General features: G+C 41.2%; 1 protein-coding gene across 1 annotated transcript in view; it reads left to right on the top strand.

The window, feature by feature from the left end:
• Window positions 1–14,858, top strand: part of AP2M1 (adaptor related protein complex 2 subunit mu 1) — a 31,713-nt gene extending 16,855 nt beyond the window's left edge. Inside the window, exons 3-11 of the mRNA XM_088479725.1 lie at window positions 980–1,245; window positions 1,462–1,544; window positions 4,598–4,733; window positions 4,898–5,039; window positions 6,761–6,880; window positions 11,137–11,272; window positions 11,649–11,746; window positions 12,820–12,931; window positions 13,781–14,858. Of these exons, the coding sequence (XP_088335851.1) occupies window positions 980–1,245; window positions 1,462–1,544; window positions 4,598–4,733; window positions 4,898–5,039; window positions 6,761–6,880; window positions 11,137–11,272; window positions 11,649–11,746; window positions 12,820–12,931; window positions 13,781–13,915 (1,228 nt within the window). The 3' untranslated portion in view covers window positions 13,916–14,858. The remainder of the gene's footprint in view (window positions 1–979; window positions 1,246–1,461; window positions 1,545–4,597; window positions 4,734–4,897; window positions 5,040–6,760; window positions 6,881–11,136; window positions 11,273–11,648; window positions 11,747–12,819; window positions 12,932–13,780) is intronic.
• The last annotated feature ends 1,503 nt before the right edge of the window (window positions 14,859–16,361 follow it).

Here is a 16,361-nt window from a genome sequence, read left to right as displayed (position 1 = left end):
TCTGGCATGCACGTGAGTACTGTGTGTATCATAAGGATTTCCCTTTCCAGTATGTGGCGTACTCTCCTCCTGGATCTTTGCTGCTGTGTTCTTTTAGTATTTTATTTCTAATCCTTTCTTTCATTGCTGTCACTGTCCTTTCCTCGCTGGTGCCATCTCTTTTCATCTCATCACCTCATTGGCTGCTGTAGCAATAGGTAAGATCACTCTTCCTGCTGCGACTTGCCCTGTAGCGCCGGCTGTCTGCCTCTGTGTGTGCTGTGTGCCAAAGTCGCTGGATTCTTAACTTTTTGCTGTTTTAACTCAGTAACCTCAATATTCTAACACATGCTTAAATAAATTAAAAAAATCTGTTTACTCGTTTGAGTTAGGAGTTGTTGCTGAAGTATGGGAAGTACAATACTAACTAGTAAAATGTTGGCTTCTCTCTGCTGGAGACCCATGAATATGTAGCTACATACACTCTGCTAATGTCCATAAACCAGTTACAGATAAATAAGTGGAAATGGCTAGTCTGATTTTACAGCTTTGTTTCTTCCTCACACTAATGGAATTCAAAGTATGCGTACACTCTAATCCACTATGGCTGAATGATATTGATGGTAGGATTTACATGTGAACAGTACAGAGATTTCTGTGAGATCATGTTCTGGGTCTCCGGTAGGGAAATGATTGATAATAGAATCATTTTGAAGGTGGTAAGAAGATCTGCACAATGTTTTTTACCTCTGTTTAATGCATGTAACGTATCTTAAAACTGTTGCCTAACACTAAATGTATGTTTGTTTTTGAACGGTTGGTACTGATGTGTTTTTTTTCTCCTAACACTAATGTAGTAGTAATTGTGTTATAATACATTGATTCTTATACATTGTGCCAATAGTTTTTAAAGTTTTTAAACTCCTTATTAGTATTTAAAACAGCAGCTTGTATGGAGATAAATGTATTTTTTCTTTTTGTATGTCTTTCTTTCATGCAGAAGGAATGCAGTGGATGCTTTCCGAGTCAATGTCATCCATGCCCGGCAGCAGGTGCGCTCTCCCGTCACCAACATTGCTCGTACCAGCTTCTTTCATGTGAAGCGCTCAAACATCTGGCTGGCAGCAGTCACCAAGCAAAATGTCAATGCCGCCATGGTGTTCGAGTTCCTCTACAAGATGTGTGATGTCATGACTGCTTACTTTGGGAAGATCAGTGAGGAAAACATAAAAAACAACTTTGTGCTGATCTATGAGCTGCTTGATGGTGAGAAGTAAGGGTGGTGCTTGGGTACATGCTGTTACTGTATATAGAGAACTGTGTATAATAAGTTCTCTGGGTAATTTTTCTTTACCATCAAATTTCCATCCTATACCTAGCGGCCATGGAATTTGTATATTGTATCCTGCTATTTTCCAACTGAATTAATGCACGTCCTAGAAGTCGTTATTTGAATTGCTAATGATTTTCTTTGTGGCACAGAAATCCTGGACTTCGGCTACCCTCAGAACTCTGAAACTGGAGCACTGAAAACCTTCATTACGCAGCAAGGGATAAAAAGCCAGGTAAAGATGATGATGATTGCAGCATAATTGGTATACTTTCGGGAGCAGAACATGTTTGCTAAGCTAGTATAATATTACATATAGGCATCTGTTGCAAAGCACAACTCAAAATTTGACAACTTAAAACTGGTTTCTGAAGTTGAACCTTGCATTGCCAGCAGAGTTATTGACAACTGAACATGGAGACAGTCCATGCAAAAATGTATTGGTTTCAAGATTGATATCCTGTTTTATCCTACAATGATTTGTGCATAAACATCTTACTCAATATAAAAGCTGTTCTTCATTGTGACACGTTTCGACTGTATTTGCCATTGTTCATTGTGTGCAGCATAATTGAAGTTTGGTTTCTATGTAAACTGTGACCACAGGTTTTCTTGTCTTTGTCCTTTCTCTAGTCTGCCACACCATTTTCTCTCTGAGCCTTTTCTTTCTCTTGTTCCCCCCTACTATCCATACAATTGGTCACTGTATTGTAATCTGTATTTTGCTCACCATTGACTGAGTTAAACTTTTGATTATTATGTTGTATCTCTAAGTCGATGTTACCTGTGACCTTACAATAAATTCTGTTTAATAAAAAAATAATGGTACCTGGAATATGGGATTGGCTATGAAACTGAGCCTAATAAACTAAATCCATTTCTCACAGCCAGTACTCTGCATAGATATCGTCACCCATTCCTGTGTTGGAGCCACACAAGTGAAACAATGAGTGGCTGATAGACAAGCAGTGTCCATCTTTTCAGCATTGTTTGCATATGTACATAAAGATTAGGCTTTTCCGCAACATAGAGCTCACTATATCTAGGAGGCTCCATACTGTTTCCGATCTCAGAATGACCGTGTACATCACTGATTTGGTAATATTGGCCCTCTTCATTCGTTCTATTGTCTAATTAAGAAGCAAGAGAAAAAGGGACTTCATTTTGTCACCACTACAAAACCCTCAAAAACAATCTTTGTGGCAGCCATGCTCATCACCTGAATCTGGTTTCTCTTATTACCTCCCCAGTTTTCATTTTAGTTAGTTTGCAGTGACATATGGGACAGGTAGGATTGTGCTGGAGTTACAGCTTCCCAAACTAATGAATAATTGAGAAACTAAGAGGAGTCGTCATTGTTGAAAATGCACAAGACTGTTAATGAAAGGAACAAGATATTGTTTGCTCCATTTCCAAATGTCTTGAAACTGTGATCAGGAAATAAAGGAAAAAATAACTTGTGACCAATGAAAATATAAATATCTCCCCATTAGAGCTGTACTGGTGTCCATGGCTTTTAGGGGGTTACTAACTGCCTTCCCCTACCTGCAGCTGCAGCCCTTGACTCTAACTGTACTTCTCTTCTTTTTATTCCTGTGTTTCCTGACCCACTTGCCCGCTCTTCCCACGTATGCCTCCCGTGTTGCTTCTCTGCTTCGTGTGGCTGGACATGTAGCACCAGGTAGGAGTGAATGATATGAGGAATGTCGGTGCTTTCCTGGTGGGGGTCCTCTGCTATCCCTCTGTTGTGTAGACTTTTTTTTTTTTTTTTTAAATCAAGTGTTTTTATTGAGATTTTTCAATAACAAAGTAAAGAAAATAATCAAAACAAATAGAACCATAAAAATAAAAATAGACCGAGCAATATATACTGAAGAACATCAAAAATTGATGTGTAAGAAAAAATAAGCGTATTATAGGAGAAGTTTGGGGAATACACCATTTTTCAAGCAAACAGACAGAAACATATAACTTGTTTAACCAATACTGAATATCCATAAAATGTATAAAAAGAAACGAGTCAATTACGAAGGCTGACAAGAAAATCACAGAGCAGAACCAGGGGCATTCCTAAAGGAGAGACCAGGGCTGGTGGAGGTATAGCAGACAGTCAAAATCATATTAGGAGTGGACCAAAGAAGAGGGGATAAGAGCATACGTAGATTCTTGCTACATATTCCAAATCCTATCAAACTTCAGAGGGCATTTTCTTTTGTGATACATGAAGCGCTCGTGGAATACAGTAGCATTAATCAGGGCTACTTATTGGGGGAATAGAAAGAGGAGCATGTGTCTAAGTCCTAGCAATACAAACCCGTGCGAGAGTTAGGAGAATGTTTAAATACAGTTGTAAAGAGGAGTCTGTTGCATAGAGTTTAACGGTGTACATATACTAAAATTCTGTTGGCTGCTTGTACGGTCTCTTAATTCTGCTAAATTGATACTTAAAAGGTAATCTAGTTAAGTGTCAAATCATTTGCTCTCTAAAAGGATTCCTTAAGGTGTGTGTACACAACGATTTTTGTAACCCAACGATTTTTGTTCAGATTTTCCCTTGAAAAATACAGCGATTTTTTTTGTAGTGTAATGAACGATTTTAACAACGATGAACGAAGGACTCCTTTCCTTAATGAAAATCGTCATGTAGGACAGTCAGAAGGGGCGATGAACGAAAACTACCAACTGAAGCCTGCATTGGTATATTTCGTTCATCGTTCTAACTCTTAAACTGGACGATTTTTTTAACGACTTAACGATAATGGCGTTAACGACAAATCATTAAAAAAATCGTTACGTGTTACGGGGAGGGGCGAGGGTAAGTTTAGGGCTCCTGAGGGGGACTTAGGGTTAGGCACCCCCCAGGAGGTTAGGGTTAGCCTAGGGGGAGGGAGGGTTAGGATTAGGCACCCCTGGGGGGGAGGTTAGGGTTAGGCACCCCCAAGGGGGACTTAGGTTTAGGCAGCAGCGAAGGGGGGATTAGGGTTAGGCACTTGGGGGGGGGGGGGGGGCAGGTTAGGTTAGTTAATACTTACCTAGGGACGATCGGGATTTCCAGCGCTGTCGGGCTGCCGCTGCCGGGATCTGTTCCAGAAAAATCCGCATTTTTATAATTTTTCTTTTTTTCTTTCTTTTTTTTTTAGTATTTCTTTGTGGGAAACATTACTTTTCTGTCCGGGGTTCAAATACATTATTTGTACCATTAGCAGTTTATTAAATTAATATTTGTGAATTATCCAATGAAACTTTTGCTTTCCCTGTTTTTACCTGCTGTCATTCTGTTACTCTTAGACCAAGGAGGAGCAGTCTCAGATCACTAGCCAGGTCACTGGACAGATTGGTTGGAGGCGTGAAGGGATCAAGTATCGCCGGAACGAGCTGTTCCTCGATGTATTGGAGAGTGTTAACTTACTGATGTCCCCCCAAGGTGAGTAGAGGGCAAGATGTGAAGTGAAGATATAAAAAACTACTAGGTGGTTGTTCCATAAATGATTTATGATGGTAGCTGTGAACACAAGCATGTAGCAGATAGATAGGAGTGTATGGTCCTTATTTCAATTCCTGACTTAGTCTTGTCCTTCCCATTCTCAGGACAGGTACTTAGTGCTCATGTGTCTGGCCGTGTAGTTATGAAGAGCTATCTGAGTGGCATGCCAGAATGCAAGTTTGGCATGAATGACAAAATTGTAATTGAGAAACAAGGCAAAGGAACTGCTGATGAAACGGGCAAAACGTAAGTGATAAACAGCTGGTATTTAAGTCTGTACATGAGCCAGATGCTTAATTGGGCGTACACACGGTACAACTTTTGTGAGCGAATTGAATGATATCGTTCATATCGTTCACTTTTTTGCAGTCGCCAACCTGACAGCGACGAACGATGCGCGTTCCCGCATGAACATTAGCCATATCTATGGTCTTTCATGCATGCAGGCCAACTTGGACGATTTTGTAAAGATTTGCCTGTAAAAAGTTAGATATCGATGATAGATATTTCAGTGAAGCTATCAGTGTGTACAACCAAAATAGATTTGACCTGCACTACAGAAAGTTGGAGGGAAATCTATCAAAGATATTAATGATACTGCCTTTGAACCTTATAAATACCCCTGCCTATACCTTCTAATATCCTTCCTATAAACTTCTAAGGATGACGCTATTTTGCGTACGCAGTCATACAGTAAATAAAGACTCCAGACCTAGAACCTGTGGTTCCAAAGCACAAAGTATTATTCAAGTAAAAGTACAGCAGTTACACGCTATGATCCTCATATAATCTTAGCGCAAAGAAATTATTCAGACCCAAGTACAGTTATACATACGAAGCGCTCTCTGGTCCAGATGTTAGGCATCAGCAAGAAACCCCTCGTCAATCAGCTTTCAGCACGAAGACTAGGAACCTAGGGTCAGAGCACACACATTTGTACCCACCAGAAATAAACACAATAGTGAAGTTTGTTGCTAATACCATTGGTCCTAAAGGAGAGGGCATATGTTACAAGGCATTTAACAGGTTGGTTCAAATAGACACAATCCAGCCTCTAACAACTGGGGGTCTCTGGTTTCACGCCTCATGCAAATCCTAACAGTTCATATAATGTACATTTTGTTGCTTGAAGTCTTTGCGGTCCATAAGTTGAGAATGCATGTTGCGATCTCTCCATCGATATTACCGGAATACTGTTGAGAGTGTACGCATCAGTACAATACCAAACATGGCTTACTTATCACGTATAAAACCTTAGTTACGAAATAATCTTTATTTCATATCAATTATATTAAGTGTGCATACTTCAATATTATACCTTAAAGCTTATGGAACCTTGTATGTGAGTATGTGGGGTTTGATGTAAAGACGCTAGTTAACTTGGGGCAGATGCGTGTGTGCATGAAGATAATATTTGGCATTTTCATACAGAATCTTATGCATTCGCTAATATGCGACTAGTTAACAGCACAATTGTGCATATTAATGTGTGTATGAGAAATGGAGTAAGATGCAATCGCATGATGCTAATAGTAATATCGCCACATGTACTAAAGTGTGAGTTTATCTAAAATGGCGCTTAGGCGGCCATTCGCAAAATGGCGTCGCTGCGATCCAATTTTAAACTGATCTTGTCTCGGCCAATTATCCAGCTTCGACAATATCAATGGTTGTTCAAGTTGTTCCGTGTGTATGCAGCATAAGTTCCAAATCTGCAACGTAAAGCTGAATTTAATTTGTGATTCATAATAGCACATTGTCAGATGTCGTTCTCGCTCTCCAAATGGTAATTGGTTTAAGAGATCCTTGATTAATCCTTTTGGCTGCGGTTTGGGAGAGTGGTTACTGATTTACATGTTTATGTTTTTTTAACTGACGGACTTGGAAATGTAGCTTTATGGGATCCCTTAGATAACCAGTACTTGCGCTGTCTGATCGATTATGATAACTTGTCTTTGTTTTTCCAGAGGAAAGCAATCAATTGCTATAGATGACTGTACATTCCATCAGTGTGTCCGGCTGAGCAAGTTTGACTCTGAGCGCAGCATCAGTTTTATTCCTCCCGATGGCGAATTTGAACTGATGAGGTAGGATTTTGAAATTTCTATTGCTTTCAGTTGGGTCATCCTTTTTGTTTTGCATGAAGTCTATTGAAAATGTCATTAAGTTTATTGAAGTGTTTCTTGAGGCTAGTTTCTTCTTCAGGGTCCATAGGGCTCCACAGGAGAGACAGTGGGGGTGTAGATGGGACCTGGAGGACCGGCACCAACCGCAAAGCTTTTCAATCCCAGGATGCTCCGGTCCTTCCCTGCCCCCAGCCAGAGGTCAACTCTGTTTCGTTGCTGTCCGGCAGGAGCTGGATCACCATTTTTAACAGTGGGGCTGCTTTACGCAACCCAAGCTTATTTTATGATTTATATTTATTTCTAGTATTTTTACTATTGAGCAGCAGCACAAGACTGTCCCTTAGACATCTGCACTGCTGCTCCATCACTCCTCCTCGGCGCTGTGACACCAGCCCTCGGCTAGGTACTCCCGGCGGGGCTCTGAGGGGCACTAGCTAGCAGGCTCCCCAGACTGCAGCCCAGAATCCAGGGGACAGTTAAGGCGGATCCCCCGCGTCTTTATGCAGTCTTTCCTCCTGTCTCAGGAGACAGGCCAGGTTATACAGAGCTATATCCTACCAGCCACTGCGGTCTGTGTAGTTGATTTAGTGCCCATTGCAAATATATATAGTGTTTTTCTGCGTTTATATGTGACTTGTGCTAGCGCTGATCTCTACTTTCTATACTGTACAGCTTATACCTTTCCCTTTATTCTACTATACCCTGACATACTAAGGTATAGGGGGTTTATTGCACCTCACATCTCCCATAGATTTGGGAGTGCTATCACATACTATATAGCGCGGTTGCTCCCTCAATTGTGCCATATTTCACACTGCACTGAGTCAGTCTCTATATTCCATTATCCCAGTGACTATGGCTGGCAGATGAAAAACTAATGAGCAGGCTTATGCTGCTGCTCCTACTCTGGTGTCTTGTAAGTCCTGCTCAGCAGTCTTGGCTCCAGAGGACCTCATTCAGGATAGTAACTGTACTAATTGCTTTACCACCCCGGGCTCCTCAGGAACCACCTTGGGCTGCCTTTTCAAAGGTACTGGCAAAAATTGCAGACCACCTAGAGGCTCCTGTGGTAGCTCCCCCTATGGGATGGCCACAATCGGTGCTCCCTGCAAATCCTTTGCCTCCCCCATGGGTAGATGTACTGTCCACATCAGTACAAAGTTTGGTGACTCGCTACAGTTTTTGTGCAAATGCTGCAAAAAGAGAAGCCTTTACCTAGTAAACATACTAAGCGTGCTGTGTTATCTTCCCAGTCTACCCTGTTACCTGATTCTGATATATCCTCTGGGGAGGCAGAAGACGCAGACCTCTCTCACTCTGACTCCTTTTCCGGAGACGAGGAGTCACCCTCTAAATTAAATATACCTGCATTGGTGAGAGCTGTTAAGTCTATTCTACAAATAGAAGAGGCGGAACCCGCTCCTAATACAAAACAACCACTCGTAGTTTTACCAGTTTCCTCACTCTGACCAGCTATCTGATCACATGAGCGAGGCATGGAATATTCCAGGTAAAAGGTTTCAGGTACCAAAACATTTAAGTTCCTTTTAACCTCTCCTCGCCACTGATTGCACTAAATGGGAAGTTCCCCCAGCAGTGGATTCTCATGTAACTCATCTGGTTAAGAATGATACCTTATCCATACATACTGCAACCTCCTTGAAGGAAACTACAGATAGACTGAATAAATGCTTGTCATAAATTTATATACACTTTTACAGGAGCTTGGGCTGCTAGGGCTATGGCCTAAGATGCTGAAACCATTGAGAGTTGGGCAGAGGCCCTGGAAGAGATTTCCCTCTGATGCTTCAAGGAGCAGTTGTCCTACATATCTCGCATTTAGAGATGCCTATTTAGGTGAAGCAGCTCTGGATACGGCTCTTCTAGCCTAAAGGATATCTGCCACTTCGGTAGTTGCCCGCCATATTGTCTGGCTCCGTTCCTGGAAAGCAGATTCTGATTCTAAGAAGGCTCAGGAATCTGTCTTTTTCTGGAGATAGCCTGTTTAGCCCGGAATTGGATAAAATGTGACTACCTTGGCAGCTTCCAAGACTGCATTCCTGCCCTCTGCATATAACACACAGCCTCGGACATCCTTTCGACCTCGGGAAAACCAAAGGCCAGTCCTTTTCAAGGCATTAGGCATCAACTAATGCTGGCCATACACCAGCGCGTTTTTGGGCCGATTGCACTATTTTAGACGCATCGTACGATGCATTGTGTGGAAATCGTGTAGTATTTAGGTAGGAATACGATCCGATGTGCGTTCCAGCCGCCGTTCTATCATATCTTATGATCAGACGTGCAGCCCATATTCGATGTAAATATAGAGTAGTGATCACTGACGCCTAGCACCCTTTTGCTGCAAATCAGTGGCCATAGCAGTACCACCCTTCGATACTATAATATATACACAACAAAATATTATGACAACTTGATGTGCGCACGGTGCTCCTTATAGAATTATAAAGTTATACTTCCCAAACAAACTGATGCGTAGGTCACATGGACAGTTGTCCAATCTCATTGGATGGTATTTTCAAAAATATGCAAGATAAGAAAATAACAGCATATAGTGTAATAAAGTCTAGTAACAAATATATTCCAACTTTTAGATAAAAATAAGATCCCAAAAAAATATTAAAACATGGAATTCAGTGTATCCATCAGGGGACACACTGCATTTAAAACAATAGCTGATGTTCACAATTACAGAACATTAAAACTAACATACACAGATATCCTCTATTAAGTTATGCAGAGGATTACCAGAAGTCCTTTAAATAAGGGCCTGTAGAGTTTAAGATGGCAGATGGGAATAGGTGTACCCTCACGGACACACCTCGCATCCAAAATAATTATATCCACAATCACGAAGCATGTAAACTGATATATGCGAATGTCCTCTATTGGGTTTAAGCAATCGCCAGACCTCTCGGCAGGTGAGGCCGCTTTGGATGTGGTCCGTGCTTTAAAGATCTACATGGACTGTACTACACTCCCATCAGAAAATCGGACATCCTCTTTGTAAGCTGGCTATCCCTTCTTGTGGAATCCATATAGGACAAACAGACTTTGGCCAGATGGAATTGCATGATTATCTCACAGGATTACACGCAGGCTGGCCTTCCTCTGCCGGCTACAGTATCTGCTCATTCTACTCGCTCTGTGGGTCCCTCGTGGGCAGCCTGGTGTGGCGCCTCAGCTGAACAGCTATGCAAGGCGGCCACGTGGTCTTCTGTCCACACCTTTCTTAGATTTTATGCCTTTGATACATTTGCTTTCTTCGGGCGTAGGGTTCTCCTCTCAGCTCAGGAGCGTTCCCACCCGTGAACAACTGCTTTGGTACATCCCCTTTGTCTCCCCTGTGGAGCCCTATGGACCCTAAAGAAGAAGAAAAGGAGAGTTTTATGGTAAAACTTACCCTTGTTACCTCTCTCTCTTCGAAGTCCACAGGGCACCCGTCTTGATGCACTTGGCTTCTAGGGGTTTCTTCTCTTGGTCACTTGTTTCCTTCTCTGTGTGAGAGTGTGATTCTTCAGTGTACCAGTCTTCCTTCTTTCCTATCCTGGTCCTGCATTGGGCTTGTTCACAAAACTGAGTTGCCCTCAGGCTGTAAGCCGGGTATAGGGGGAAGGACCGGAGCATCCTAGGATTGAAAAGCTTTGCTGTTGGTGTCCAGTCCTCCAGGTCCCACCTACACCCGTTTGTCTCCCCTGTGGACTTCGAAGAAAGAGAGTTAACAAGCGTAAGTTTTACCATATCTCTCCTTTTTTTCAATTTATACTAGATATGATAAGAGCTGTACTTTATCTTCTCTATTACTTTTGTGAATTTCCCTCACCACCTATGTACAAGATATGTAGAATTTCATATTAATCATTAATCATATATTTGCAAATGTATGCAACTAATACCTCTGCAATAATATCAGCAAGAATACCTGAATCCTGCATAATAGAAATTCAGTGTGCTGGAGGGAATATCCTTTTTTTATATGGTTCAGAGTAAACCCCGCCCTTTACAAGCACCTGTGCAGTATCATTAAGCTGATATGAGCGACCACTATACTTTTATTTATACTTTTTATTTGAATTTCATATTAAGCCAGAATTCTGTTCATATCTAGTGTTTTTTTTTTTACATTGGAATATAATAAGTGCACTGAGTTTCTGTCAGGTCTAATGAGGCAGCTTTTGTCCTCCTTCATTTTCTAGGTACCGAACAACAAAGGACATAATCCTTCCGTTCCGTGTCATCCCCCTTGTGCGTGAGGTGGGGCGTACCAAGCTGGAGGTTAAGGTGGTCATAAAATCCAACTTCAAACCTTCCCTGCTTGCTCAAAAAATTGAGGTGAGGTGATTTTTTTATGTTGCTATGCTTTGTGTTTTTTATTATTTGTTATATCTCTCTTATTTACCATTTCCTGTATCGTAGCCGTTGCTGTTTCAAAATGTTAAAAAACAAACAAAAAAATAAACAATTCAGGTGAGAGATTCTGAAACTGGTTCACTGTCAAGGAAGGCTCTGTGTCAATCTTTTACAAGTAGTTGGGCAGCAATTTGACTAGAAATGTTACTCTATTTACTTTATCCTTTTTTCTGGCTGCATCTTTCTTTTTCTATATTCTTCAGTTATTCTACTATAGTTTCCTGTAAAGTAGCTTATAATGCTAACTTGCATACGCTTTAATTCTATTCAACATCTGACTAGTTTGTTTTCAATTCAGGTTCGTATCCCTACTCCCCTCAACACAAGTGGAGTGCAAGTAATTTGTATGAAGGGAAAAGCCAAGTACAAGGCCAGTGAAAACGCCATAGTCTGGAAGTGAGTGGCTTTCTTGATGATCTGTGTATCACTGGTTCATATGGAGCACTATCTTTTCACTGTATATATAATTTTTTTTTTTTTTTGTTCTTTACAATCGTAAAATGGATTACTAAACTTGCTGTTTAAGTGAATAGTTAGTAAGAGAAAGATGTTCATTACACCGGAAATTTTTTAATATCTTACAACTTACTTTTACCCCTGTATATAAAGTACAGGGGTCACTCAATTGCTTTTTTGATGTAGAGGGAGCTCCAACAGACTGGTTAAGGGTAACTGAAAAGATGCAGAAGAGTCTGTATTTGGTGCACTACAATGGGGCGGTTCAATTCAACGTGAATTGAATAGCACCGGGAGCAAGCTCCCAGAGCTATTCAATTCTTTGCGCTATGTGATCGGAGAATGCCGGTTATAGCGCCTTAACAAGGGTGTTTAGGCGCGTTAACCGACATTCTCTGACCAAAGTGCCGGGCGCATGGCTGTAAGCGCTGTGCTAAGCTGTAAAACAGCTGCTCGCCCGGCACTTTGGTCGAACTTCTCCTCGCATCCCCAGGGGGGTGCGAAAAGAAATCCGTAGCGCGCCCAAACAGCACGGTGTATTGAATAGCTGCGGGAGCTCCCTCCCGCGGCTATTCCAACATCGCGTTGAATTGAATTCCCCCCAATGACAGAAAAACTTTTACTTTTATTAGGTAATTAAAATAGATTTATTTTAGTTAATAAAAGTAGTCTTTTACTGTCATAGTAGTCACCAAATACAGACTTTCTCTTCTGTACCTTTTCAGTTGTTTTTAAGTGAGCAGATAAATTATTACTCTGAAGACCTGGAGTACTGACTTTCTTTAAGGTATGGCTGTATGAGACAGTCATGCGGAATTGGGCACCGAGGAGCGTGTGTGTGTCTCCTCTGCTCATGTATACATGTCAGTCTGTATTCAGTTTTCTTTTTTGCGCTACTTGATGGAAATAATTACACACATTGCGGAGAGCGCAAAAAAATTTCCTTTTCAGGTTTACAGTTAAATGTTAATGTAATACAAATCTTGTCCTGCTATTCTGATCTATGTTAACAGGATAAAACGCATGGCTGGGATGAAGGAATCTCAGATCAGTGCTGAGATTGAGCTCTTGCCAACCAATGACAAGAAGAAGTGGGCCCGCCCTCCTATTTCCATGAACTTTGAAGTGAGTATAGCCTAACACCATGTCCTAAACAAGTCCCGAACTGTTAAGCTGGGTACAGACTAGACAATATGTTTAACAATTTGTCATTTTGAGGCGGATGGTACGAGAAATCGTCCAGTGTGTATGCACAATCATTCGTTCCCGCACGTTGTTCATTGCATCTTCAGATCTGCCTGCAGTACAGGCAGATCGGATGATATAGTTAACGATTTTGTTCAAATAGTCTAGTGTGTACGCCCTACCGGATGACTAGGAGATATATTAACGTTCTGTATCTTAACAACTGAACAACGCATGATATATTGTTCGGTCATTTGAAAGATTGCACGGTGTTTACGCACAATATCGTTCTGGGGTTTAAGGAAAATCGGGTTGATCATAGCAACATTTGCACATCTTCTTCTAGTGTGTACCCAGCATTAGTGTAACGGCCATAAACACCACTGAACCATGCAAGGAGGTGAGTGGGCTATGGAATAGGCTGTGGTAAAGACTGCTTTGTGTACAATTTTGAGGCCTGAGTTGAAAAGCTTATCCATTTTAAATCTGGTTTATATTATGTGGTTACTTTTTTGGGTCATTTCTGTTGCAAATATTTAGTGACCAACCGAAAAGAGCTGGTAAGGCTTTTTGGCTAGGATGATATAATGTACATCTTGCTCTACAGTAGATGGCACAACTGGCAAAGAGATTGGCAAGCACTAGTTACAGCTGCAGAAGCCACCACCTGGTTGCATTCAATGAGTAACAACAACTGGGTTATGTCTGTGTGGAGTTGTGTTGTACTTGGGAGGGGGTGTTTGGGGAGTTTGAGCATAATAAACACACAATGCTTGCCTTCTTTCCTAGGTCCCCTTTGCTCCGTCCGGTCTCAAAGTTCGATACCTGAAAGTGTTTGAACCCAAGTTGAACTACAGCGACCACGATGTGATAAAATGGGTGCGCTACATTGGGCGCAGTGGAATCTATGAAACACGTTGTTAATGCTTCATTACTTAGAGAGGAGGGAAATACTTCCATTACTAAACCTACCCGTCACGCTACACTTTGATGGGGTAACAGAGAATCCAAGCAAAAATAGGGAGACACCTCGCTTAGGCTCTGTGGGGTGGGAAGTACTCCTTTCCTTTCCTCCTTCCGCCCAACCATTACAACAGTTTGGCTCCATGGCCCCATTCAGTGTGTAGGCTCTGTAAAGAAATCCAGCATTGGAAAGCTGACCACAATTACAGGGATCTCGAAATGATGATGTGGGATCTCTTCAGCCACCTTGCTGCAATGTGGTTTTTAACACCCTTCTCGCATAGCTGCAGCTTACTTTACATAACCACACCAGTCTGTGAATATTGCTGGCAGATAGTATTTCTAAATCGTGTAGTGCTTCCTGCAGGCTTCCCATCACATCCCTCTTTACATTAGGTAGCTGTGTCTTGTTTACTATGTCCTCAGTATTTGTTTATCATTAGAGCTCTTAGCACTGTCACAGGCCAGATAAAATACAGGAAAGAGCGGTGTCTGAGCCCTAGCATCAATGCGTGGGTTAGGTAATGCAGCAGTGTTCCTTTGCCTGCAGGGTTGAATCAAATCTGTATTACAAGGAGTTTGTCTGCAGATGTTTTATGACCAAACTAAGGAGAAGTAGGTTGTGTAGTCTTCAGGCGATCTCTCTGTAAAAGAGGAGGAGAAGACCAAGATATAAACAAATCATTCATTGTCATGGAGTGCAAGGAATAAAACCTATCACTGCCAGAGAACAGTCACTACAACTGAAGCAGCAAGGATGGGATCCTATACCTACCACTGGCGTGACTTGTGTGGTCCTGTGACTTCTCTCTCATGTCCCTGTACTCCTTGTGCTGTGATTTGCTCTGTTTTTCTTTTGTGATGGTCGACTTATAAACCTAATAAACAATGTAGAAAATGTAAACTTCTTTAAGGCTGCAGATGCATTGACACCATGAGTACCTGGTATGCTGGCAAGACCTAGAACGTTAAAAACATGAAATGACTTCTAAGATTTTAGCTGACAGAGCTGTCCTTCAAAGTACCATATAGGGTGTAGTTCTCATTTTAAAATCCCTACCTACTGGAGTGCTGGGGGCAATTTACGAAATGGTGGGTTTTAGAATCTGGTGGGATTGTGGCTATTTTGCATCCTGCCATTTCTACTCCCATAGTGCCAACAAACACTAGGAAGGTCAGCACAGGGTTTTTTTTTTTTTTTTTTTTGTATTAAAGAAGTTTACAATATATACATAAGAACAGTACCGAGAAAGGAGCAGTGTGTTTTGATAATGAATAGTCAACTACAGAGTTTTGATTTACAATCAAGATAACAAAACAGTAAAACTTAAATAGACTGTTGAAAGAGCTAGTCTATTAGTGACCAGTATAATGTATTTAGTTTGAAGCACGTAAAGTGTTGTCTACATCCGAACAGAAAAACAAGAAAATATGAGGCGAGATAGAGGGAGGGAGGGGAACAGTCGGTGTGTCATCAGCTTCAGAGAGGTGTTGAGTAAAAAATATTATATAGTTAAAAAATGCTATATAGTTGGGAGGGGCTGTGGTTCTTCTTCATTAAGTTGTCCATGGTGTCCAGACCTTTACAAATAGGCTAGGTGTATCATGTATAATCAGGTGATTCTTTGCATCCTATAAGTGGACCAGACAGCATTAATTGTAACGGGTATAGATGGGGGTTCGAATGATTTCCATCGTAAAGAGATTTGGCATTTAGCTGTGCTTAGTATATGTTTGACTAGTTTTGTGTTAGATGTGAGTGAATAATAGGGAATACAGAGGGGAGTTTGGTATTTGTATACCTACTATTAATCTGATTAAGTCATGAATATTTGCACAGTAATGGTGGATTTGAGGACTTGACCACCACACGTGCAGTAGGGTTCCCTGTTGATCACACATATGCCAGCACAATTCAGAAGCAGTAGGGAAAATTAAGTGGAGGCGAGTAGGTACCATCGTAAATAAAGCTTATAGGATTTTATTTTCTTTGATGTGCATGGAAAGCGCTTTTGGCTATTTACATTCTGATTTTGGACTGCTCCTTGGGGTAAGAACCTCACCCACATCATGCTCCCAGGCCAATTCATGTATTTCTTTTTGGAGGTGGTTATGGGATAATAGAAGATGGTAAATAGTGTTAGCACAAGCTTCTCTTCACTAGAACAGTGGTTCTCCAATACTAGTCCTCAAGAACCCCTAACAGGTAATGTGTTGTGGATTTCTTTAAACATGCAGAGGTGAGTTAATCTAGTTTGCTGGGTCAGTAATTATCCAGATTTCAAAGTAATAGTGCTTATGAGAATATGTTATTGAATTTCCATAAACCTATAATAATGTGATCAATAAAATTGTGATGATAACCATTAAAAACTTAATAGCTTATTGTGCTGGGAAGCCCACCTGA

This window comes from Taudactylus pleione, unplaced genomic scaffold, assembly GCF_031769625.1.
Source record: "Taudactylus pleione unplaced genomic scaffold, aTauple2 ptg000244l, whole genome shotgun sequence".
In the NCBI taxonomy this organism is placed as follows: domain Eukaryota; kingdom Metazoa; phylum Chordata; class Amphibia; order Anura; family Myobatrachidae; genus Taudactylus; species Taudactylus pleione.
This window is presented reverse-complemented; position numbering and strand designations above follow the sequence as displayed.